Source organism: Scyliorhinus canicula, chromosome 20 (genome assembly GCF_902713615.1).
Source record: "Scyliorhinus canicula chromosome 20, sScyCan1.1, whole genome shotgun sequence".
NCBI lineage: Eukaryota > Metazoa > Chordata > Chondrichthyes > Carcharhiniformes > Scyliorhinidae > Scyliorhinus > Scyliorhinus canicula.
The window spans coordinates 68,295,683-68,318,843 of NC_052165.1; the positions used below are offsets into that span (position 1 = coordinate 68,295,683).

The following is a 23,161-nucleotide window of genomic DNA, read 5'->3' on the forward strand; positions in this document are numbered from 1 at the left end:
ACCCCGTAACCCCACCCAACATTTTGGACACGAAGGGACAATTTATGGCCACTCCACCTAAACCTGCACATCTTTGGACTGTGGGAGGAAACCGGAGCACCCGGAGGAAACCCACACAGATATGGGGAGAAACTGCGAACTCCACACAGACAGTGACCCAAGGCCAGAACGGAAGACGGGTCCCTGTCGCTGTGAGGCAGCAGTGCTAACCACTGTGCCGGTCACTTACTGAAATTAAAACAGAAAACGCTGGACAATCTCAGCAGGTGTGGAGAGAGAAGGGAGCTAACGTTTTGACTCTGGATGACTCTTTGTCAAAGGGTGTTTGTCAAAGCTCCGTTCTTTCTCTCCACAAAGATGTCAGACCTGCTGCATTTTGGTTTCAGATTCCAGCATCCGCAGTCATTTGCTTTTAACTTACTGGAAATGATTGGTTCAATGAACGATTTTTTTCTAAATTCTGAATTGGGAAGGCAAGCATCCTGGGAGAGTGAGAGAGGGTTGGTGTTGCCTGTGAAGAAGAGGTTATTTGGCTGTGTTTTTTTTAAACACAGTTTTGTGTTTGTGCGGGGGGGGGGGGGGCGGGGAGAGACTTTGCCTTTAAGAGCTGCTGCGGGTCTTCAGCAGCCAGACTGCGGAGTAACAACTGCAGCCGATCGCTGCCCAGGCCAGTAATGTCAGCGCAGGGTTCCCGCAGACAGGCAGCAGCAGGTAAGTTCAGGCAGCTCCCTGAGCCTCTCAGCATCCCGCCCATACACCGGCCAGGGAACAAAGGGGCTTGTTGTACCTGCATTGCGCACCATTGCACGTACACATTACAGCCCAATTGCAAATTCTGCCTCTTTATCGCCAACGACAGTTTTTAATGTCAAACTTTTCTGCTGCAGCTTTAGGCCCTGGGCGCTCAGTTCACCCTCTGCCAACGCGGAAGCGGAACGGCAGAATCGCTCTATTTAAAGGGGCAATGCTTCAATGTAACAAAATAAAAAGTGTTGGCCGAATTATATTTGGAAAAGTAAGGGCACTGCGAGACGTGGGCCCATTTCCATCAGAGAGGCACCTCACATAAGCCATGCAATCCTATATCTCACCTTTTCATGGTTTTTTTAAAAAATCGCTGAGTATATTTTCATGAAGGACTCTGGCTCTGACCATGTCTTGGATTTATCATCACTAAAGTTCAAAGGCCATGTGGGTTCTTCGCTATCCAACTCACAGCAGCCATGAATAAATTGGAGGTATTCATCATGGGTTGCTTCGAGTGTCTATTCTAAACCTCTGGATTAAAGTTTCCTTCTGACCTGAAGAATATCTGCTACCATTTACATAGAATGTACAGTGCAGAAGGAGGCTATTCGGCCCATCGAGTCTGCACTGGCCCTTGAAAAGAGCACCCTGCTTAAGCCCACATATCCACCGTATCAACGTAACCCAGTAATCTCACCGAACCTTTTTGAATACTAAATGATAATTGATCATGGCCAATCTACCTAACCTGCACATTTTTGGACTGTGGGAGGAAACTGGAGCACCCGGAGGAAACCCACACAGACACAGGGAGAACGTGTGGACTCCACACAGTGACCCAAGCTGGGAATCAAACCCAGGTCTCTGGCACTGTGAAGCAACAGTGCTAACCATTGTGCTACTGTGCCACCCCAAAATTAAATTTTGTCATGGCTTTAAGTGTTTTTTAAGTAACGGTGCCCTCACTTGCATCAAAAGATTGTAAAAACTCCTCTTTCAAGTAATTTTAGCGACCTTTGCTGCAGCCAGTTGTACTGTTATTGACTATCACCATTTTTTAATTTTGTTAGTCAGCGACAGGATGCACTGATCGAGCCATTGCAGCACAAAAAGTGACCATTTGGCCCTTTGACTCCATACTATCTCCCTGTATAGCAAGTGACAACCAATGTTATAACATGAGCACACAAAAATGACAGGTAAAGACTTGACAGCTCACACTTACATTGGCTGGAGTATGACCAGTTTACAATGCTTACAGGACCTGCTTGCGAACCACAAAACATTGGGTATTCAGGATATTTGGTGTACTTTTTTTGTCTCACACTTTCAACCATCCTTGTTTCATTTTTGGCTATCTTACTCTTTTGACAACCACCTCTGAGTAATTTTGCTTTTCTTTGCAGCGATCAAAAAAGCCTTGACATGAAGGAATTCCCTGATAGCAGAATGGATGGTTTACCCTTTCACTGGGTCAGTGATCACACCGGCTTCTGTGGCACAATTAAGAATTCTGCCAGTGACTTTATGGTAACTGAGATTGATGTGCACGGACAGCTAGTCAGTGATGCTGGATCTGACTGTAGCCAGGATTCATGTAACACTGAAAACGAGCAAGAAATGGCCCATCCATCATGCAACAAGAGACTGAAGAGACAAGAGAAAACACTGGAAAACTTTCCTGAATTGCCAAAAGTTGACAAATCCAAGGATGCTAACGTTGAGCACAGCAAAATTAACCAGACTGCTGATAGAAATGTGTCAGAATCTGCACCTAACTCTCCTTCAGTGCAAGCATCAGAAACACTGGGAGATACCTTGGATTTGCTTTTGGGTACCTCTGTAGCAGAAATGCTGGAAACATTTGCATTAGCCGCTAAAGAACGTAAGCCCGCAGAAGGGGAGGGGACGGCAGAAGAGGCTATATTTTCACTGGGGACCTTTCCAGAGAAAAGCCAGCGAGCTGCCATTCACTCGGCTGTACGCCAGAAATTCCCCTTCCTAAAGACTGCTACCAACAGTGCCGAAATCCAGGCCATACCTGACCCTCAGTATTTAGAGCTGTGCCAGCTGGTGACTGAAGAAGAAGCCAATGGCTTTTTCTGTTTCTTGGATTCAAAAGATCGAAGTTCAAAGTTCATGTTTCATCCTGATGGCAATAAGGAGCACCGGAAGGCCGTCCACCACCTTGTCAGCAAGTGCTTTGGGAAACTGGTGGAAACTAAAAGTTTTTCGGCGCAAGAAGGCGACGGTCACCAAGGCGCAGTGATCACTGTGAGGTTTCGAGACAAAATTATATCTGGCAGGAAGCGACATGCCAATGATTGTGGGGCAGTGCCAGCGATTTACACAGGTATTGGAGGTTACTTTTGAACAATGTGTGAAGCTGATCTGTATTTTCATGTGCTATTTGAAAAAGTTTGCGCAAATTATTTTAAATATTTTAGGTAACCTCAGAGGGAAAGGGGAGGGGAACATTGACTTTCTGAAGGATACGGAAACATCAGACGTTCTACGATGTGGATTGGAATTGAATTGAGATTGAAGGGTGAACGTTATCATGAGGGCCACAAGGTGCTCAAATGAAATGGTTCTAGAGGTGTGAATGATAGCGCCAGAGACATTGATAAGGAAATAACAGGAAGTCTTTATTCAGTCACCTTGTAACGCAATGCATCTCCTCTGAGTCTAACACTAACACAGGAATATGAGTGTACGTTGATGGGGGCAGATGAAGAAGGGTGGCAGAAAACTTGCCTGGCGTACAAAATGCAGCATAGACCTCTCGGTCAAATGGCCTTTTCTGTGCCTTAAATACAATATAACAGGGCGACACGATGACACAGTAGTTAGCACTGCTGCCTTACGTCGCCGAGGACCCGGGTTCGATCCCGGCCCCGGGTCTCTGTCCGTGTGGACTTTTCACATTCTCCCTGTATCTGCAGGGTAGGTGGATTGACTATGCTGAATTTCCCATTAATTGGAAAAAAAATTAATTTGGTACTCTAAATTTAAAAAAAATACGATGTAACAATAGAAAGGCTTGCATTAATATAGAGCCTTTTACTCCCTCAGCACCTCCCAAGGTCCTTAGCAGTGTTGTCACCGTTGTAATGAGATTAGAGTTTGTGGGTAACCATAATTGAGATTGAAGCCAGTTAATTAACGGCCAGGGGTTGACAACAGAAGTTGTCCATATTGGACACAAATGGTGAGTGAAGGGCTGGTGTCTCCCAAGTCTGGTTAGAATGATGGAAGTATTAATTCAATCAAATTATTATTATTTTCTAGATGGATAGTTATCCAGGAGAGAATAATGAGGGGGAAGAATTTATAGTTATACCTAATGTGATTGGGCCGCAGATTTAAAAAAAATATATATTTTTTACATTCTTAAAGCATTTACCCTGTGTAAGGTGAACATGGAAACACTTGAGGCAGTCGCTTACCTGGCCTCAGAACTTGGCGTGGTGCCATCGGATTTCAGCTACGCGGGTATCAAAGACAAGAAGGCCATTACTTCCCAAACTATGGTCGTGAGGAATGTGACAATCAACAGGCAAGTTCAAAATTCTGTTATTTTCTTAATTCATCCTCGGATTGTTGGTGCCAATGGCAAAGCTGACAATTACCGTCCATTCCTGTGTGTTATGAGAAAGTGATGATAGAAATGAGTGATCCACTTCGGGGGACAGTTGAGAATCACCAATGTTGATGTGGGACTCGAGCCAAATATAGGCCCGACCAGGTAAAGATAGTCGGTTTCCTGGTCCGTCTATCTTCCACACTCCGTAAGCTCATCCAACATTCTGCTGCCTGTGCTCCAACTTGGAGCAAGTCCAGGTCACCCATTATCCTTGCGCTCAATGCCCTGCATTGGCATTTACCCATTTTGAAATTTTCAACCTTGAGTTCAAAATCCCTCCGTGCCTTCACCCCTTTCTATCTCTTCAACTCCCTGCGAAATCTGCATTGCGCCAACTCTGGCCTCTTTTACATCCCCTACTTCCTCCCCTCCACCATCGGCAGCCGTACGTTTAGCGACTCGGCCCTAAGCTCTGAAATTCCCTCCATAAATCTCTTTGCCTCTCCAACTCCCTTCAAGACCATTTTATAAACTACATCTCATACCAAATGTTTGGTCAGCTGTTCTAGTTGGTTGGCTCAGTATCGATTTTTGTCTGCTGTAAAATAGTATTTTTCAAACTTTTTTTCCTGGGACCCACGTTTGCCGCCACCCGACCTTTGTGACCCATGCCAGCCGGCCTTCGCGACCCATGCCGGCCGACTTTTGCGACCCACGCTGCCGACCTTCGTGACCCACGTCTTCTGACCTTTGCGACAAACGCCATGGTTGCTTACCTTCAATGCGAAAGGCGAGCCTGCTTGGTCCTCACAATCCCATTCCAATCAGGTGCAAAAGAGGAGAGGGCAAGGCATATATCAGATGCTATCTTCAGCCAATTCCTTTGTGCCGTCTAGGTCGTTGTGAAGGGTAATAGCAACAAAATGTGTGTTTTACTCAGCACTGAATACTCCGGGGAGATGCAAATCCAGAATGCTGATATCCCCACGAGCTTTTAATGTTGTAATACAGGTCAGCTACAGCAGTATAGTCTTTTAATTTGGAGTCTACTCTAAAGTGAATAGCTGACTCTGGGGTCTTAACTCAAAACTAATTTTTCACCCACCATTTCTCTTTCAAAATATGAAACTTCCCCTCTCATTTGCCAGTGCTTCCCTGCATATAACGCACATGGGCTTTGCATCCTTATTTGCATTGGCACAATTGACAAAACCATACCTCAAGAAGAAATCATCTTACTACTCCTTAGTTCCCGAGTTAAGTTTCTTCTTTGTAGGCTGTTACCCATAGGATGCGGAGCTGTGTGCAGAAATGTGTGCACAGTTTGTCCTGTTCTGACTCTCCTGCGAAGCTCTGATGTCCAGATTCTGTTGTAAGATCCTATCCAATAGGTAGACTGTGTATTTGAGTCTCTGGCCGTCTCTTACTTTTAAGAAAACCATTTTCTTTGTTTGCAATAAGTATTTTATTTTGGACAGATAGGCACCAGAGATCCCAACATAACCAATAGTAAAGAGCATTATTGCAGATGGTATCACAATTGAGCTTTAAAAGTCCATCATTTTTCCAGAATGGTAAATTTCTTCAAGATAGCAATTTTGAATCGTGACACAGAAGTTTAATGATCGAGAACGTGCACCACTAAAGCCTGCATTCTCCAAACATTATGATCTCCTGCTCGGTTTCGGTTTCGGTTTATATCAAAAGAGGGGAGTCCTTCTCAGGAGAGACAGGGACTTATTTTCAAAATGCGACTTCAGATACTAAAATAAAATGTAAAAAGCCGTGGACACAACCCCTGAGAATAATCACGCTGACTGTCATTTCCGTGCCCGGCACTCGGTGCGGCACAGGGCATTGGCAAATACAGCCCCCAACCCAGACCCCCCATCAAAACTAAAACCCGGTGCCCAGTAACCCCAAAAACCAAACCACAAACCAGGGCTGGGCCTCACCCCAAGTGGGGGTGGGGGGAGTGGGGCCTCAGTCACCAGGGCCTGTCTCAACAGATGAACTCGGGCCCGCACAAGCCTAATTTGGCAGATAAATCACCGAGAGGAGCTGCGCTGGGGGGCAAGGGGAGGGGGGGGGGGGTGTGGGCGAGCTGCACACGAGCCTCGGGCACACATGCACTGGGAATCGGATCAAAGCACTCACAAGACGCCGGAATCTTCCTCCCAATAATAATAATCTTTATTGTCACAAGCAGGCTTACAGTAACGCTGCAACAAAGTTACTGTGAAAAGCCTCGAGTCGCCAAATTCCGGCGCCTGTTTGGGTACTTGGAGGGAGAATTCAGAATGCTTAAATTACCTAACAGACACGTCTTTTGGGACTTGTGGGGGGAAACCGGAGCACCCGGAGGAAACCCAAGCAGACATAGGGAGAACGTGCAGACTCCGCACAGACAGTGACCCAAGCCGGGAATTGAACCTGTGACCCTGGAGCTGTGAAGCAAAAGTGCCAACCACTGTGCTGCCCCGACAGTGTGGCGGCTTCACTCCCCCCCCCCCCCCCCCCCCCCCCCCCCCCCCCACACCCCCCCCACACCCCACACAATCACTGGGTCTCACTCACTCCGAGCCCTTGTCACAAAATCTCCCGGACACCAGCCAACACTCGAATGTCTTGACACAAACCGGGGGTGAGGCCCGAGCCCTGGACATCCACCCCGCTGACCGCCCCCCATTTCTGACTCGCCCAATCCGTCGGAGCCGTGGACGTTTTCAAACTTTGTTACCATTCTCAAAGTAAAGGACAGGCATTCCTCCTGCGAATGGGACCACCGCAGGATCGGCGTGACTGATTGTTCCACGACCCTTCCGATGACACCCTTGGATTGCGACCCCGAAGTTGAAAAACCCTGCTGTAAAATATTTGAGTAAGCTACTATATGAAAGGAAAGTTGTTGTCCCTTCCTTAATGGACATGAGTGGTTTTTTAATGTCAGATTTATCATCATTTTTTTCTGGCCTTGAAAAGCTTTAAATTAGTAACAAAAAGACTTAAGATAAAAGTATGGCACAGTATGCTCCTGTTTCCTCACTAGCAGCTCTGGCCTGGAAATGCCGCTGGCCCAGGGGTTAACATTCTGCACATGCTTCTTTTTGCTGGTCGGAAAAGGAGCCATTGTAATCCTTTTCCTCTTGGCTGGCCTGCTGCATCTGCCCTCCTCACCTGCAAAATCACCCTCGTCCCTATCATCCCAAGAAGGCAGATTCCCAGGAAGCCTGGTAAAGATCAATCCTTTCAAGAATAATTGCGCGTGTTGAACTGTTAAACGGGTGAATATCCATTTACTGAATTAGGCCGCAGCAGACGTTCTGATAGTTCACAACTGTTTTAATGTGACACTCTCGTTCTGCCTCTCCCTGCCCAGAAGCAACTACCGCAATGGGAGAAAACCCAGTCCCTAAGTACAGGCTTCACCTACTCTCAATTCACCCTGAAGCTAGTCCTGGGCTACTCTTAACATTTCTCACATTGCCAGAACTGCATCAGGAGTATTTTTTGCTTCGGGGATTAGACTTAAATCTAAATGAGGTTGATGTTTACAAGGACTGCGTTCATCTTATTATTGTGCCTTGGGAGCTCGTGAACTTGAATTCCCAGGTCTGCTGCATGTTGCCCTTGTTTAGTAACTGTTCAAATATATATATATATATTTCATGATCACAGATACCTTTTTTAAACTCTGTGTTTGTATTTCAAAGGCAGTGATAATTATGAGCTGTCCAGTTTTGGCTTGATTTGATGAGGCTATCTCAATGTACTTGCCTCACTGACCCTGACCCCATGGACCTTCTTTCAAGGGCAGCAAACATGCTGCTGTTGCTGTGGGGATGGATGCAGTCCCAGTAGTGGCCACCACTCGCAGTGGCGCTGCTGGGACTGGCAGCCATCTGATTGGCCAGCAATTCTTGCCAAGGATATGGGGGCTGGTTAAATCTCAAGCCTTAAAAAAGGGCATGACGTGAAAATATACCCGTTGGGGGATGGGAGCTCGTTTTGCCAGATGTCACACATACCATTCTTGGAACTGAATTTTGTCAGGGCAGCACACATACCATTCTTGGAACTGAATTTTGTCAGGGCAGCACACATACCATTCTTGGAACTGAATTTTGTCAGGGCAGCAGGGACTCCAGTGGGCTGGGTCATGGGGCACAGCCCAACTTGGCCATTTTAGCTTCTGTGGCATAGATAACTGATGAATTGCTATTGGCTGCTCCTGTCTGTTTTTTTAAGGAATGAAATCCCCCCCCCCCCCCCCCCCCCCCACTGTTCCCGATGCTGGCTCCCTTGGTTAGGCACTGACCCCTCAGGGGACCACCCCTCACCGGCACGGTGGTTAGCACTGCTGCTCCAGAGACCCGGGTTTGATTCCAGCCTTGGGTGACTGCGTGGAGTTTGCACTTTCTCCCCCCTGTCTGCGTGAGTTTCCTCCGGGTGTTCCGGTTATCTCCCACAGACCACAGATGTGCAGGTTAGGTGGATTGGCTGCGCTAAATTGCCCCTTGGTGTCCAAAAGTTTAGGTAAGGTTACTTGGTTTTGGGGATAATCTGGAGGCGTGGGCTTAAGTAGGGTGCTCGTTCCAAGGGCTGGCGCAGACCCGATGGGCCGATTGGCCTCCTTCTGCACTGTAAATTCTATGATTCTATGATTATAACCCCCTCCTCAGGAGCCCAGAAGAAAGCATTCCAGGATTTGCTTATCTTTCTCCCCCACCGCACCCACATCCACTGCATATTCCCCTCAACCCCTCTCCTGCCTTCACTCACCTGTCCCTCCTCCTTTCGAGGCCTCACGTGGGTATCATACCGGCAGCAGCTACTGCCTCCCCGGTGCCCGCTGCTGAAGAGCAGCTGACATCATTGGCTGGCAGCTCTCAGTGGGTGGGACCTCTGCCCTCAGGCTTCTAAATCCTGGGGAAGGCCTACTGCTGGCCTGTCAAGTGCCTGACTGCCATTTAATTTGGCAGAAGTTCCCAAAACAAGACAACACGGGGCCCCTGCTGTCCATCCGTCAGGTGCCTCCATAAATACTGCCCTGCGTTTCATAGCATGAATCAAGAACTGAATGAACTTAGAATCCATTACCATCTCGTGGGATAATCTCAAAGTTACGTCAGAAGATCCTTTTTCTATCTAAAGGGCATCCTTGACATTGATTCTTAAGGCAAGTTTTAAAACAAATAACAGCATACGAGTCCCTATGGCCCTTCTTCAGAGCTGAAGAGGGCTAGAAATGTGATGAATTATATCGCTATAAAAGGACATTAAGTCAACCTATCCTTAATTATCAGATGCAATAATTTCCCTCTATCAGATGTTAGTATAACTGGTGTATAAACGTCCTGGGTTCACGCTTGCATCTTTCTTAAATAACAGAGTAGCACATACAATTTTCTGATCCAAAGGAATGATTTTGAGAATCACCAGAACTTGCTCCCACCGGGCCATCTGTCACTTGTTCATTTGTTTTGCTTTTATTGAGCACTGGCCTTTGTCCTCCCATTAGCACATTCTGGTACTGTCAGCGCCTAATTTAGTTCTTAATGCTACCATCGAAGCTCCCTTTCTCTTGTGTCCATGACAACTTGGTCAAACTCTTCTTAGCTCCGACCGATCCCTGATCTATTCTGCCCCACCTCCTCCACCCACTTTTCCAGCAATGTAATTCAGCACATTTCTAGCCCTCTTCAGCTCTGAAGAAGGGCCATAGGGTCTCAAAACATTAGCTCTGTTTCTCTCCCCACAGATGCTGCCAGACCTGCTGAGTCTATCCAGCATTTTCTGTTTTCATTTTGGAAGATTATAGTTAGGGCATTTGCTATGTCTTCACTTCCTTCCTAAAATCACCTGGGATGGAAGCCCATCTGGCCCTGGCAACCTGGCTTTCCCGAGGCTACAGCAAACACATTTGGGCCATCCTGTCTCCGATTCTGGCTCTTCACCTCTCCACAACATTACGAGCTGTATGCTGTTATTTGTTTGTTGACAGTAACTTCAATCAAAGAACGAGGACGACCATACTAAAAGTCACTGATCTAACTCGCGTTACTTAAAACATTTTAGTTTAGGTCGGCAGTGTGTGTAAGAATGAAATCAAATGTTTGCGCTCCACCCAATGAGCTGTGGTTATACGTAAAACTTTGTTCCCCACATCAAGGTTAAAAGCGACACAATTGTCAATCCAGAGCAAAGGCTTGAAAGTGTATAATCTGCGCCCTGCAACTCAGCATCTGCACGTCGGTCAGCTAAAAGGAAACCATTTCAGCATCGTGATACGAAACATCAGCAAGCACCAGGAAGACGATCCAGATGCAATTCTTGCTGATAGGGTGTTGGAAGCAATTGAGAAAGTCAAGGTAAAGTCCCATTAAACGCATCGCGTTTTAAACCATGTTGTTGCATCCTGAAGACTAAACGTCTGGCCAAGTGATTGCTTTCTGAGGAGGAGATGAAAAAAGTCACCACTATGATCATCTGGCAGCCAATTAACATTCATCGATCGACATTTTCCTTACTTAGTTTTTCCTTCTACAAGCTTGTCCTGTTTTTTGGATAGTGCTACATAATTCCACCTGCATAGGACCATAGAATCTCTACAGTGCCGAAGGCGGCCATTTTGCACTGACCTTCTGAAACGATACCTTACCTAGGCCCACTCCCCCACCCTATCCCCGTAACTCCACCTAACCTACACATCGTTGGACTATGGAAGGAAACGGGAGCACCCGGAGGAAACCCACGAAGGCACGGGGAGAATGTGCAAATTCCACACAGACAGTCAGTCAAGGCCGGAATTGAACCCGGGTCCCTGGAGCTGTGAGGCAGCAGTGTTCACCACTGTGCCACCGTGCTGCCTTTTGGGTTAGTTTGTGTTATAGGGATAAGGATGAGTCTGTCGTGCCGATCAATGTAGTGTGCACTGAATCTAGGAATGAACTGGTCTATGGATAGGCTACAATGTGCATCTATGCGTTATCAGCCCTCCAACTGTAAGCTGATAAAGCACTGCACTCCCTGGCCTCACAACAATGTTCTCTTTTTTTTAATAAACATTTCTTGAGATAGTGCAAAATCCGTTTACCTTTCATACAGGTCCCATCCTTATTACCCCCTACTCTAACCTAAATTACTCCCCCCTTCCCCCTGTCTGCTGAATATTAATTTTCCGCAAAGAAGTCGACGAACGGTTACCACCTCCGGCGAACCCTAACAGTGAACCTCTCAAGGCGAACTTAATTTTCTCCATACAAAGAAAGCTAGCCATGTCCGATAGCCAGGTCTCCGACTTCGGGGGCTTTGGGTCCCTCCATGCCAATAGTATCTGTTTCCGGGCTACCAGGGAAGCAAACGGGAGGGCCTCTTTCTCCTCCTAGATTCCCGGATCTTCCGCCACCCTGAAAATCGCCACCTCTGGACTCAGCGCCACCCTTGTTTTTAAAACCTTGGACATGACATCCGCAAACCCCTGCCAAAATCCCCTAAGCTTCGGACATGTCCAAAACATGTGGACATGGTTCGCTGGACCCCGCACATTTTGTGCACCTGTCTTCCACCCCAAAGAATCTGTTATCCGGGCCACTGTCACGTAACCCCGGTGAACAACCTTAAATTGTATCAGGCTGAGCCTGGCACATGTTGTGGAGGTGTTGACTCTACTCAATGCGTCCGCCCATAGACCATCCTCTATCTCACCTCCTAGCTCCTCCTCCCACTTGCGCTTCAGCTCCTCGGTCTGCGTCTCCTCTGACCCCATAAGCTCCTTATAGATGTCCGAGATGCTCCCTTCCTCTACCCACCCTCTGGAAATTACCCTATCCTGAATCCCCTCAGCGGTGGGAGCGGGAAGGATGACACCTGTTTACGAAGGAAGTCCTGCACCTGCAGATACCTGAATTTGTTTCCCCTCGCCAGCCCAAACTTTTCCTCCAACGCCCTCATACTCGGAAGGCTCCCCTCTATGAACATATCCCCCATCCTCTCAATCCCTTCATATTCTGCCATATCCAGAACCCCCCCCCCACCCCCACCAACCACTTCCTGATCATGGCTATATTATCCGCCCAGTACCAGCCCGCCCTCTCCTCGACTCCGCTCAAGCATTACCTTCATTACCTGCGGGTCTTGCCCGCCCAGACGAAGTCCGAAATCACTCTGTTGACCCGCTTAAAAAAGGACTGCGGAATAAAGATGGGGAGACTCTGAAATACAAATAGGAATCGCGGGAGGAGCGTCATTTTCACCTTTTGCACCCTCCCGGCCAGAGACATCGGAAGCGCGTCCCATCTCCGAAAATCTTCCTTCATTTGGTCCACTAGCCAGGCCAGATTCAATTTATGCAGCTGGTCCCATTCCCGCGCCACTTGGATGCCCAGGTACATAAAACTACCCCCTACTGACCTAAACGGCAGCTCTCCCAGTCGCCCCTCCTGTCCCCTCGCCTGAACCACAAACATCTCACTCTTTTCCATATTTAGCTTATACCCCGAAAACCAGCCGAATTCCCCTAAAATCTTCTGTCTGGTCCTCCCCAATAACGTCCGGAACACAATCCTAAATCCTGGAGGACAAGATTTTGGCCAGCAACTTGGCATCCACATTCAACAGGGAAATCAACCTGTAGAACCCACACAGCTCCGGGTTCTTGTCCCGCTTAAGAATCAGCAAAATCGTTGCCTGTGACATTGTCGGGGGCAGCACCCCTCTTTCCCTTGCCTCATTGAACACCCTCAACAACACTGGCCCCATATCTCCGAGAACGTTTTATAAAACTCCACAGGGTACCCGTCCGGACCTGGAGCCTTACCCGCCTGCATGGCATTCAAGCCCTCCACTATCTCTTCCAGCCCAATTGGGTCCCCCCAGCCCTTCTATCCGTTCCCCATCCACTGTTGAGAAATTCAGCCCCTCCAAGAAGTGCCTCATCCCCTCCGCCCCGTAGGGGGTTTCAACCTGTCCAGCTGTAGAAATCACTAAATGCCTTATTCACCCCTACTGAATCACCAACCAGATTCCCATCTCTGTCCTTTACAGTCCCGATCTCCCTAGCTGCCTCCCTCTTCCTAAGCTGCTGTGCAAGCATTCTGCTGGCCTTCTCTCTATGTTCATCAATCGCCCCCCTTTGCCTTTTTCAGCTGCTCCACTGCCCTCTCTGTGGTCAGCAGCTAAACTCCGCCTGCAACCTCCGCAGTTCCTTTGAAAGCCCTGTCTCTGGGGTCTCCACATACCTCCTATAGATCTGTAGTATCTCCTTTACCAGTCGGTCTGTCTCTGCCCTTCTCAACCTTCTCCCTATGAGCCCGGGTCGAGATCAGCTCCCTCCCTGACCACCGTCTTCAGTGCTTCCCACACCACCGCTGCTGAAATTTCCCCCGTGTCATTGACCTGCAGGTAGCTCTGAATGCATTTCATCAACCGCTCGCACACCCCTTCATCCACCAAAAGTCCCACATCCAACCTCCAGTGCGGGCGCTGGTTACTGTCTTTACTAACCTGCAGGTCAACCCAGTGCGGAGCATGGTCTGGGATTGTAATCGCCGAATACCCCGTGTCCACCACCCCAGCCAGCAAGGCCCTGCTCAAAATAGAGAAATCAACCCGGGAATACACTTTCTGCACGTGTGAGTAGAAGGAGAACTCCTTCACCAACAATGTTATCTTTAAGAAGGTTTCTTGTAACTGTCACATCATACAACAGCAGTGATTATGCTGCAGTTTTTAAACATCTTGAGTTAGACATCTCCCCCATCAAGTCTGTTGCTTATTAGCATTTGCAACCACGCAAAGAACAAGGCAAATAAAAAGGCCATTGCCCCATTATCTCCAGGTTAAGATGAGGATTCCAGACCATTACAGTTGATTTAATTTAAATTCTTATGTAAGACACCTAATAGAATAATTTAATGTTTTATTTATACCGCAAGTGCAATGCCCTTCTGCTGACAATGTGACATTAGTGCCAAAAGCTCCGTTTATAAAAGATCGTCGTGCTTTACCACATCAATAAGTAAATTTACTTCTTTTAACTACAGGAAAAGGGATTTGTGAACTATTACGGACCTCAGCGATTTGGCCTGGGACAGAATGTTCAGGCAGATCAAATTGGTTTGGCTCTCCTCAAGGAAACACTGGTAAGGCTCCTTTCGCATTAAGCATTTTACGACCTTAGCATGCACACGGGTCAGGAGCTAACAATGCTTTGTGCAGTTCTCGAGACTTACTTCCTGCTTCTGTTGCCAGCCACGTACTGAAGTGTTCCCGAAAGGGCTGGGAGGTTGGGATTTTTAAAGCATCAGCGAATCCTTATCGCAGGCAACATAAATATGCAGCTCGCCTGAAACTGGAGTTAACGTTTGACCTCTCTGAATGTTTCTGGAATGGTGACTGGTGCCACGTGATCATTCAATATCTTATCACAGACTATGCAGAACTGAGTGTGCAACATTCTCAAAATAGTTGGCTTATTGTGTCATGAGGGGACACAAGTTCAAGGTGAGGGACAGGAGGTATGGGGGGATGTGAGGAAAAACATTTTTTACCTAGGTGGTGATGGCCTGGAAGGCACTCCCTGGGAGGCTGATAGAGGCGGGGTGCCTCACATGCTTTCAAAGTACCTGAATGAACTTGGCATGTCATAACATTCAAGGCTATGGGCCAAGTGCTGGCAAATGGGATTAGGCAGGTGGGTCAGGGGGTGTTTTTCACATGTCAGTGCTGGCTTGATGGGCCAAAGGGTCTCTTCTGCACTGTGTGATTCTGTGAGAAATTTATTAGGTACGATTAATTGAGATGGTGCATCTGAAACATGCTACGACACCCTGGGCTAGTGCGTGGCAATTTCAGCCCCAACTTGATCTGGAGTCACAATACTGTCTCTTTTCATTTCCGATTTTCAGCAGCTGCGCTATTTTGCTTTTTGAATTGGAGAATAAACCCCATTGCCACTTCAGCGGAGGCAGTGTTTGCCTGATACTGTCAACCTCCCTGTGCCAGTGAAAAACGGTGCTTTTTCTTTTCTTGGCTTTCGGATCGAGAAGTTGTTGGTTGCCATGGATCTCAAGGAAAGAAGGAAGTTGTGTTTATATTTGGGCCTTTTGTGAGCCAAGGACACCCCACCGAGCTCAGCAATCAATGAGGTACTTCAGTCACTGCACTAATGTAGGCAAATGCAGCAGTCGGTTTGTGCAGAAGGTTCCTACAAACAGGAATGAGATACGTAAGGAACATTTTGTTTTCGCGCTGCTGGTTGAGGTATAAATTTTCAGGCTGGGCACCTGCTCTTCAAGAAGTGTTGTGGGGCCTTTGTAGATGGGGCCTGGGTTTAATATTTACAATGTAGACAATTCAATATTACCACATAATTTGTTTCTTGTGTTTAAAAAAAAAAGAAACAACAGTTCTGTTTTTTTTGATAAGCTTCCTGTCATCTTCCTATCAGTTTGCAGATAAGGGGTTGGATTACATTTTTTTTCTGTCAGTGACCCCTTGTGGTGCAGTACAGCAGTGTTCAAACTTTTTTTCCGGGGACCCATTTTTTCCAACCGTCCAACCTTCGGGAGCCATGCCGGCTGACCGTCGCGACCCATGCCAGCCGACCTTTGTGACCCACCATTTTCACTTACCTTTAATGCAACAGGTGAGCCTGCTTGGTCCTCACGATCTCACTTGCTTTGTTATTCAATGTTAAATTTCTGTATGGGTTGTTCATCAGAGGTCGTGGAGGTCACACCACCACTGCTTTGTCCTGTTGTGGACCCTCCTAAACAGCCCTATACCACCACTGTTTTGTCCTCTGTGGATTTTCCTGAGCCACTCTCCCCAGCAGAAATAATTGTGTCATCCTGGCCTTGCCTGTGGAAGTAGTTGAGTCGGAAACATTAGGGACCTTCAAGCGGCTATTGGATAGGTACATGGATTATGGTAGAATGATGGGGTGCGGATTAATTTGTTCTTAATCTAGGACAAAAGTTTGGCACATCATCATGGGCTGAAGGGCCAGTTCTGTGCTGTATTTTTCTATGTTCTTTGTGTCTTCCTTACTACAAAACGACCCATTTTAAATTTTACAGTCCTGTTGCTTGTTTGCTGCTGACAAAATGGAGGAATCGCAATCGCGTCCAGAGCACATGACGTCAGTGTTCGAGGCGCACGACCTGCCCTCTGCCGTCGCTTCAGGCAGGAACACTACGTTGAATTTAAAATAAACCGTCTCCTGGGTCAGCGAGCTGACGTCAGGAGGGGGCGGAGTTTCTCCAAGCACGCGCATTGGTGAGCGGGCACGCATGCGCAGCCAGCCCGGATTCTGAAAGCCGGTGGCGGCCGTCATTTTTAAAGCCGGCTGCTCAGGGTCATTGCGCATTAATTTCCGTGATCGGGAACGCTGCGATGGATGGATCCACGACCCTCCCGACACCCGCCCACGACCCACCCGCGGGTTGCGACCCCGACTTTGAAAATGACTGCAAATTAGGAACACTGGATTGGGGAGCGGGGGAGGGGGGGGGGGGGGGGGACAGGAATAACAAGCCAGTTGTAGAATTGGCAGCTGCTTTAATAAATACAAAGTTTCTGTTACTAATGAAGGCTGCCGGGAACTGGCTCACTCACATTAATGGTGACTGCCAAGGCAGCTGCGCATTACCTGGCTACAACTACAGGGTATAAATTAAGGGACAATGACCCAGAAGGAAAAAATACAAAAAAAGGGAGCAATAAGGATGCTGGTCCTGTAAACTTTAAAAGGGAAGACCAGTGAAACGGGGGAATAAGAATACTGGTTGGAACTGCTTTTTAATATTTTCCTTCTGGTAATTTTTGTCCAGGGGAGTCTCCATCCTTTTTTGAAGTTTAAACACCAAGAGGGTCAAATGATTATTTGTCAAAACTCTGCTGCTGGTATTAAAACTTGCAACGGGTTTCCGCCACCCATCGTCTCTTGTGCTCCTGGAGCTACACTGGCGACTGGTCCACCAACACCTCGATTTAAAATTCTTCATCCTTATTTTCAAATCCCTCCATGTCCTCTGCAATAGCCTGGAACTTGAGAACCCTTCAGGACCCTTGCCTCTCGCACATTCCTGATTTTCCCGGTTCCGCTTTTGGAAGCTGTGCCTTCAGTTGTCCAAGGCACTGAACTCTGAAATTTTCTTGTTAAACCCCTTCACCTCTCCATCTTTCTCTCTCTCTCTATAACCCGCTTATTTGTTTAAGCATTTGGCTATTTACCCAAATATCGCCCTTTCTTAAGTTAAAATCATGGTGGCAGGGACTGGTTTAGCACAGGGCTAAATAGCTGGCTTTTAAAGCAGACTACAGCAGGCCAGCAGCGCGGGTTCAATTCCCGTACCGGCCTCCCCGAACAGGCGCCGGAATGTGGTGAATAGGGACTTTTCACAGTAACTTCATTTAAAGCCTACTTGAGACAATACGTGATTTTCATTTCATTTCTTGGCGCCTGCAAATCACCTTGGGATGCTTTGCTGTAATACCAGTGCAATATAAGTGTTAGTGTTGTTGTCAGCATACTGGATTATGGAATTCCTGTCCGTCCTTTTATATTTGTATTCTGTTTAGGTGAAGGCGGTGCATTTATTCTTTACACCCGAAGTAGGAAATGACCCTGTCAATAAGGCCAAGAGACATTATATACAGACTGGTAAGTGTCAACAGCCATGATCAGAAATATTGCAAAACAATTTGAAACGTAATCTGCTCTTGTTTAAAGAACCAACTCGATATCAAACATATTGTAAACAGAATCTTACAGTTTGGAGGAAGGCCATTGATGCGCAATCAATAACTACTGAAACGAGGATGTAGTCCGAATTGAAGGCTTTAATCAACAAGATGTTTCCCCGGCAGCTCGAGTACAGAAAAGGCAGGCTGCTGGGAAACACGGGCTCTTATACTCCGCCTCACTGGGCGGAGCTACCTTACACTCTGACCAATGAAATACAAACCATTGGGCCAATGAGCAGCGAGCCTTCTCCACCAATGGTGGCTCAGCACTCCCAGGTACTGTAGTACCTCCAGTCATACTACCACAGCCATTTGGTCCATCATGCCCTGTGCTATTCATTTCGACCCAGTGGCTGGGATTTCCCAGCTCTTCCCGCCTGCGGCATCTTTTGGTCCCGCTGATAGTGACCCCACCCCCAACCCACAGTGGTGCAGCTGGTGAGCAACGCAAATGGCCATCGGCTTCGGCGGCACTGGACGATCCCGTCAACAGCCAATGGCGGAAAACCTGCCGCGAGGGGGGGGAGGGGGGGGGGGGGCAGAAAATCCCAGCCACTCTTTTCCCATTGCCCTGTTAATATTTCCTTTTCAAATCTATATTCATCCACCTTAACGTTATTCACCGATGTAAGCAGTGCAGCCCAGATCATCATCTCATTGTATATTTAAATAAAAATATCTAAACTTTGGTTCTTTTATCAATTGCTTGAAATCTGTGTCCGCTGGTTAACCATCCAATTATAATGGATTGTTATCAGTCAGAAAGAAACCTATACTGAAACAGCATCTGACCTTCGGGATGTTCCAAAACTCAACAACCATTTCATCATTTCCATTTTTTTTTGATTGTCCATTAGCTTATTCTAGACAAAATGCACGACAATTTTCTTTACTTCACAATCAGCCTTGGCTTCCTTGATGAGTCAGTGTTAAGGTGATTGAGGAGAAAAAATTATTTAGCATCTTTTGAAGATACTCTGTTTCCTCCCATTGGGCATAAGTTCATGTCTGAGTGCTGTCCTTCTGATTTCATTAACTTGAGCCGCTCGTCAAATGAAGAAGGAAGTCAATATTTTTTTTGTTCTCAGGATGTGACCGTTGCTGGCGTCTATCACTCATCCTTGACAGCTTCCTGTACAGGTGGTGGTGAGTTGCTCGGACATTTCGGAGGGCAGTTAAGATAACCATATCAGTTTGAGTCTGGATTTAAATGTAGGTCAGGCCGGGTTAAGGACAGCAGATTTCCTTCTCAAGCAAGGCATTGGTCAACCAGATGGGCTTTTACGATAATCTGGTAGTTTAATGATCATTATTAATGAAACCAGCATTTATTCCAGATTTATGAACTAATTGGCTGTTTTGGGATTTGAACTCCAAATACCTGGGTCCCTCGTCATTATCGCCATGCTGCCATCCTCTAGGCTAAAGCCTGAGACATTAAGTGCTGGTGTTCTCGACACACACTGACTGACCCGTTTTGTGAATCCAGTTTTTATTTTCTATTTTATTTGCTGAATTTTATTTTGCTGTTTTTTTTATTGATTGCTGCGTTCATTCGAAGGAGTATCATATGTGGTTTCTCACCACTTTGTAAATGCAGCAAAGTAAACCCCAGCTAAAAGTGTCACCACCTTTTCTTGCAGGTGATACCATTGGCACCTGAAATGTAGCACACACTATAAAGTTTGCCAAACATCTCCACCTCCCCCCCCCCCCCGGCCTCCCCCACCACCACAAAGCACCAAATCATGAAACAACTCCCCTTTAAATATGTGGGGAACTTATTGTGTGTGCAAGAGCCCTGCACACACATGTTTGTCACAAATTTGTATTTTCCCCGTGCCAGAGGACGGTAAGTTCTTGGCTCACAGTGTGCAGTTGTCCCATTGTGAAGAAATGCAGATGAGGATAAGGTTTCCTACACCAGATACTGAATCAGCCTCTTATTCAATCACTCACTCAGTCCAAGTTACTGTCCTTACCCAGTGGTTGGCAACAGAGATAGGTTTGCTGAGTGCAGGAAGCAAGTGATTTTTGTATTCATTCTACGGATGTGAAGACATTAGAGCGACTGAAGAAATGGTTCATGGGAATTGTTCCAGGGATAAGGATCTTCAGTTAGGAAGATAGATTGGAGAAGTTTGTTTGTTTTCCTTGGAGAAAAGAAAGTTGAGAGGAGATTTGATTAAAGGTATTCAAAATCGCGAGCGGTCTGCGCAGAGCAGATGGGGTGGGGGGGGGGGGGGGGGGGGGGGGGGGGGGGGGAGGGGGGGGGAGAAGAGAAGCTATTTCCACTCCGCAAAGGATAGAGAATGAGAGGACACAGATTTAAAGTAAGTAGTAAAAGAAGCAAAAGTGATATGAGGAGAAACTTTTCCTCACAGCGAGTGGTTGGGGTCTGGTATGCAGCCTACGATACCATCATTGTTTACTGCAGTCAGCCAATACAGTCTTGGGCGTTAACGTGAGGTAACCCAGGGATCAATGTGTGTTTCTCACAGAAAAGTTTAAATACCACTGGAATACACTCCGCCACTGTGCCGCTGAAAGTTCTTTGACCTCATACCAATACTGTTTTCTCTTCATCAGGGGATGTCAAGGGGACGCTTGCCCTGATGCCAGAGTACAAAACAAGAGAGCGGTTGGTGCTGCGCGCATTAAATCGCTATGGCAACGACCGGGAGGGTTGTGCCCGGGCTTGGTTTAGTTTGCCACACTCCATGCGTGTTCTTTACATCCATTCGTATTGCAGTAAGATCTGGAATAAAGCTGTCACTTTTCGCCTAGAGACTTACGGCTTGAAGGTTGTCGAAGGAGACTTGGTTACCTGTGATAATCTCGAGTGGGATCTGTCACCTCAGAATAACACGGTACGGTGAAAAATTGTTTTTTGTTTTGCAAGTATATTTTTATTAGTGTTTTTCCATTTTTTAAAATAATGTTTTAATTACATTTTTAACATTTTATACAGAATTATAAAACATATAAACAAATGCCTTTAACCAAACACCAACCCCATACAAATCCCCCCCGACATCCTTCCAACCCACAAAACAAAAACATAAAAGGAAAGATACCCCTCAGCTACTACCCCCCCCCTCCCAATTTACAGGATCCGCCTCCGTTTCACCAATGAGGCGAAGGCCAGGACATCTGCCTCCGCCCCTGGCTGCAGCGGTAAACAACCAAAACCCTAAAGATAGCCACCGGGAGCAGGGCTCTAGCTCAATATTTATGATTGCCGACTTGGTGTCGAAAAGGACCTCCAGAAAACCACCAGCTTAGAACAGAAACTGAACATATGTCCCCTACAGCAATACTCGCAACTATCCTCCACCCCCTCAAAAAACGACTCACCCTAGCCTTAATGAGGTGCGCGTGAAGTACTACCTTTAGCTGGATAAGACTCAGTCTTGCACATGATGGCATAGCATTCACCCTCTACAGCCCCTCACTCCATGCCTCAGTATTGAGTCCCGTATTGGCCTCAATCTTCCACCCATTTAGTTTTCACCCCCTCCTCCGAACTCAACTCTTCCCTTACTATCCATGAATACATACTGGACAACCCTCCTCCAATCCTGAACAGGAGAGAATCGTCTTCAAAAAGGAAGATGGCGGCACCACTGGGAAATCCGGGGCTAGGGTGCCGCCATCCAGAGTTTCACTGGAGTTCCTCTGCATGTCATTGTCACGAAACCCTGGTAAAGAGACACCTGCCCTGGAGGGTGGTGGAGGCTCATCCTGACCATCCATCTCCAACCCTTCTTGATGAACACCGAGGACAAAACAAAGTAAAACCAGTGGTCGAGCTTCCGACTGACCCCAGGCCTCGAAGACCGGTCCAACGTGTTCTGTCGAACGCGAAACAGCCAAACCTCAAATCAAGATTGTGAAAGCATGATAGCCAATTCGCAAATTCGTCGGAAGTTCACCCCAGCTCCCCATCGACCGACAGGATTCTCTTCTTCACTTCATCCATTCTCTTTAGGATATCTCCCAAGTTCTTCAACGTGAGCACCAATAATTTGTGCCGGGGAGCCGAGACCATCATCCACAACTTTTCTCACAATGGCAGCCATCATCCCGATGCCAACTGCATCACTAAAATGCAGCCCCGTTCACCATTGAAACCCCTGCAACTGTGAACTGGGCCCCACAGTGGCCATCTTGGATTGTCTCAATCAACCTAGGATTTTAACTCAACTCCCCATCGCCAAAACTTAACCAGGATCTTTCAGGAACGTAGCACAGCTCATACACATCAGGATCAGACGGTTATAGATTGTGCATCAGGATTTTAAAAAAGGATTAAAAGATGAGAGAATCTGCCAGAGCTCGCAGAAACGCAGTACGCCCGCGCTCACATCACGCGACCCCGATTTTATTCTAAAATTAGTATAGCACTTTTATTTCAACAATTTCCTATTTTGTGGCAGTACAGAACTAGAGTTTTGCCAAAGTTTTTCATCTTTCACTCATCAGAACATTGCAAGAATATAATGTATGTCCTGATATGTGCAAGATGAAAAACTTTGATTAAAAAATTTAATTTTTTCATCAATACTTAAGATCCTATTGCTTCCTGCTCTGCACTTATATTGCAGGAGATATCACTGGAACACCCAACGCTTTAAGAAACTGCAAGAATCTTACTCTTTTTCTTTTTGTGCTATGTATAAAAAAGATGGTTGATTTGAGTATATCTGGTGGTCATTCGCCATTGTCTGCTGCGCATTTATTCCCATCACAGGTTTGCCACCGCAGACTAATTCTGAAAACATTTTAATCTTCTTTGTAACACAGGCAGGTACGCTTCCCCAGGAGTAAAAACAAACCTTTTGCGGGAACAATTATTTTTGCCTTGTTCACATTTCTTTGGCGCTTTAGGCCAACCGGCCGATAAATGTGACCTCTCCGACTCTACTCTGGTGTGCTGAACAAGATTTAATACAGGGATGCGAAATAAATATGACACGTGATCATTCTCACATCTAGGTCTAGCTCGGTGTGAAGGAGCTGGAACAGGATGCACAGGTGGTCGCTGATGTCATGATTTCATGTCTATATTCATCTGCA

At 46.8% G+C, this 23,161-nt stretch overlaps 1 protein-coding gene across 5 annotated transcripts in view; it reads left to right on the top strand.

Moving 5' to 3' along the window:
* Nucleotides 1-598: 598 nt before the first annotated feature.
* pus7l (pseudouridine synthase 7 like) overlaps nt 599-23,161 on the top strand; it is a 36,417-nt gene continuing 13,854 nt past the window's right edge. For 2 of the 5 annotated variants that reach the window (XM_038780931.1, XM_038780932.1), the window contains exons 1-7: nt 599-711; nt 2,154-3,100; nt 4,147-4,306; nt 10,506-10,704; nt 14,377-14,475; nt 17,918-17,999; nt 20,672-20,952. In XM_038780931.1, the coding sequence (XP_038636859.1) occupies nt 2,173-3,100; nt 4,147-4,306; nt 10,506-10,704; nt 14,377-14,475; nt 17,918-17,999; nt 20,672-20,952 (1,749 nt within the window). In that variant the 5' untranslated portion in view covers nt 599-711; nt 2,154-2,172. The remainder of the gene's footprint in view (nt 712-2,153; nt 3,101-4,146; nt 4,307-10,505; nt 10,705-14,376; nt 14,476-17,917; nt 18,000-20,671; nt 20,953-23,161) is intronic. The other 3 variants (XM_038780933.1, XM_038780934.1, XM_038780935.1) reach the window with 2 other exon arrangements.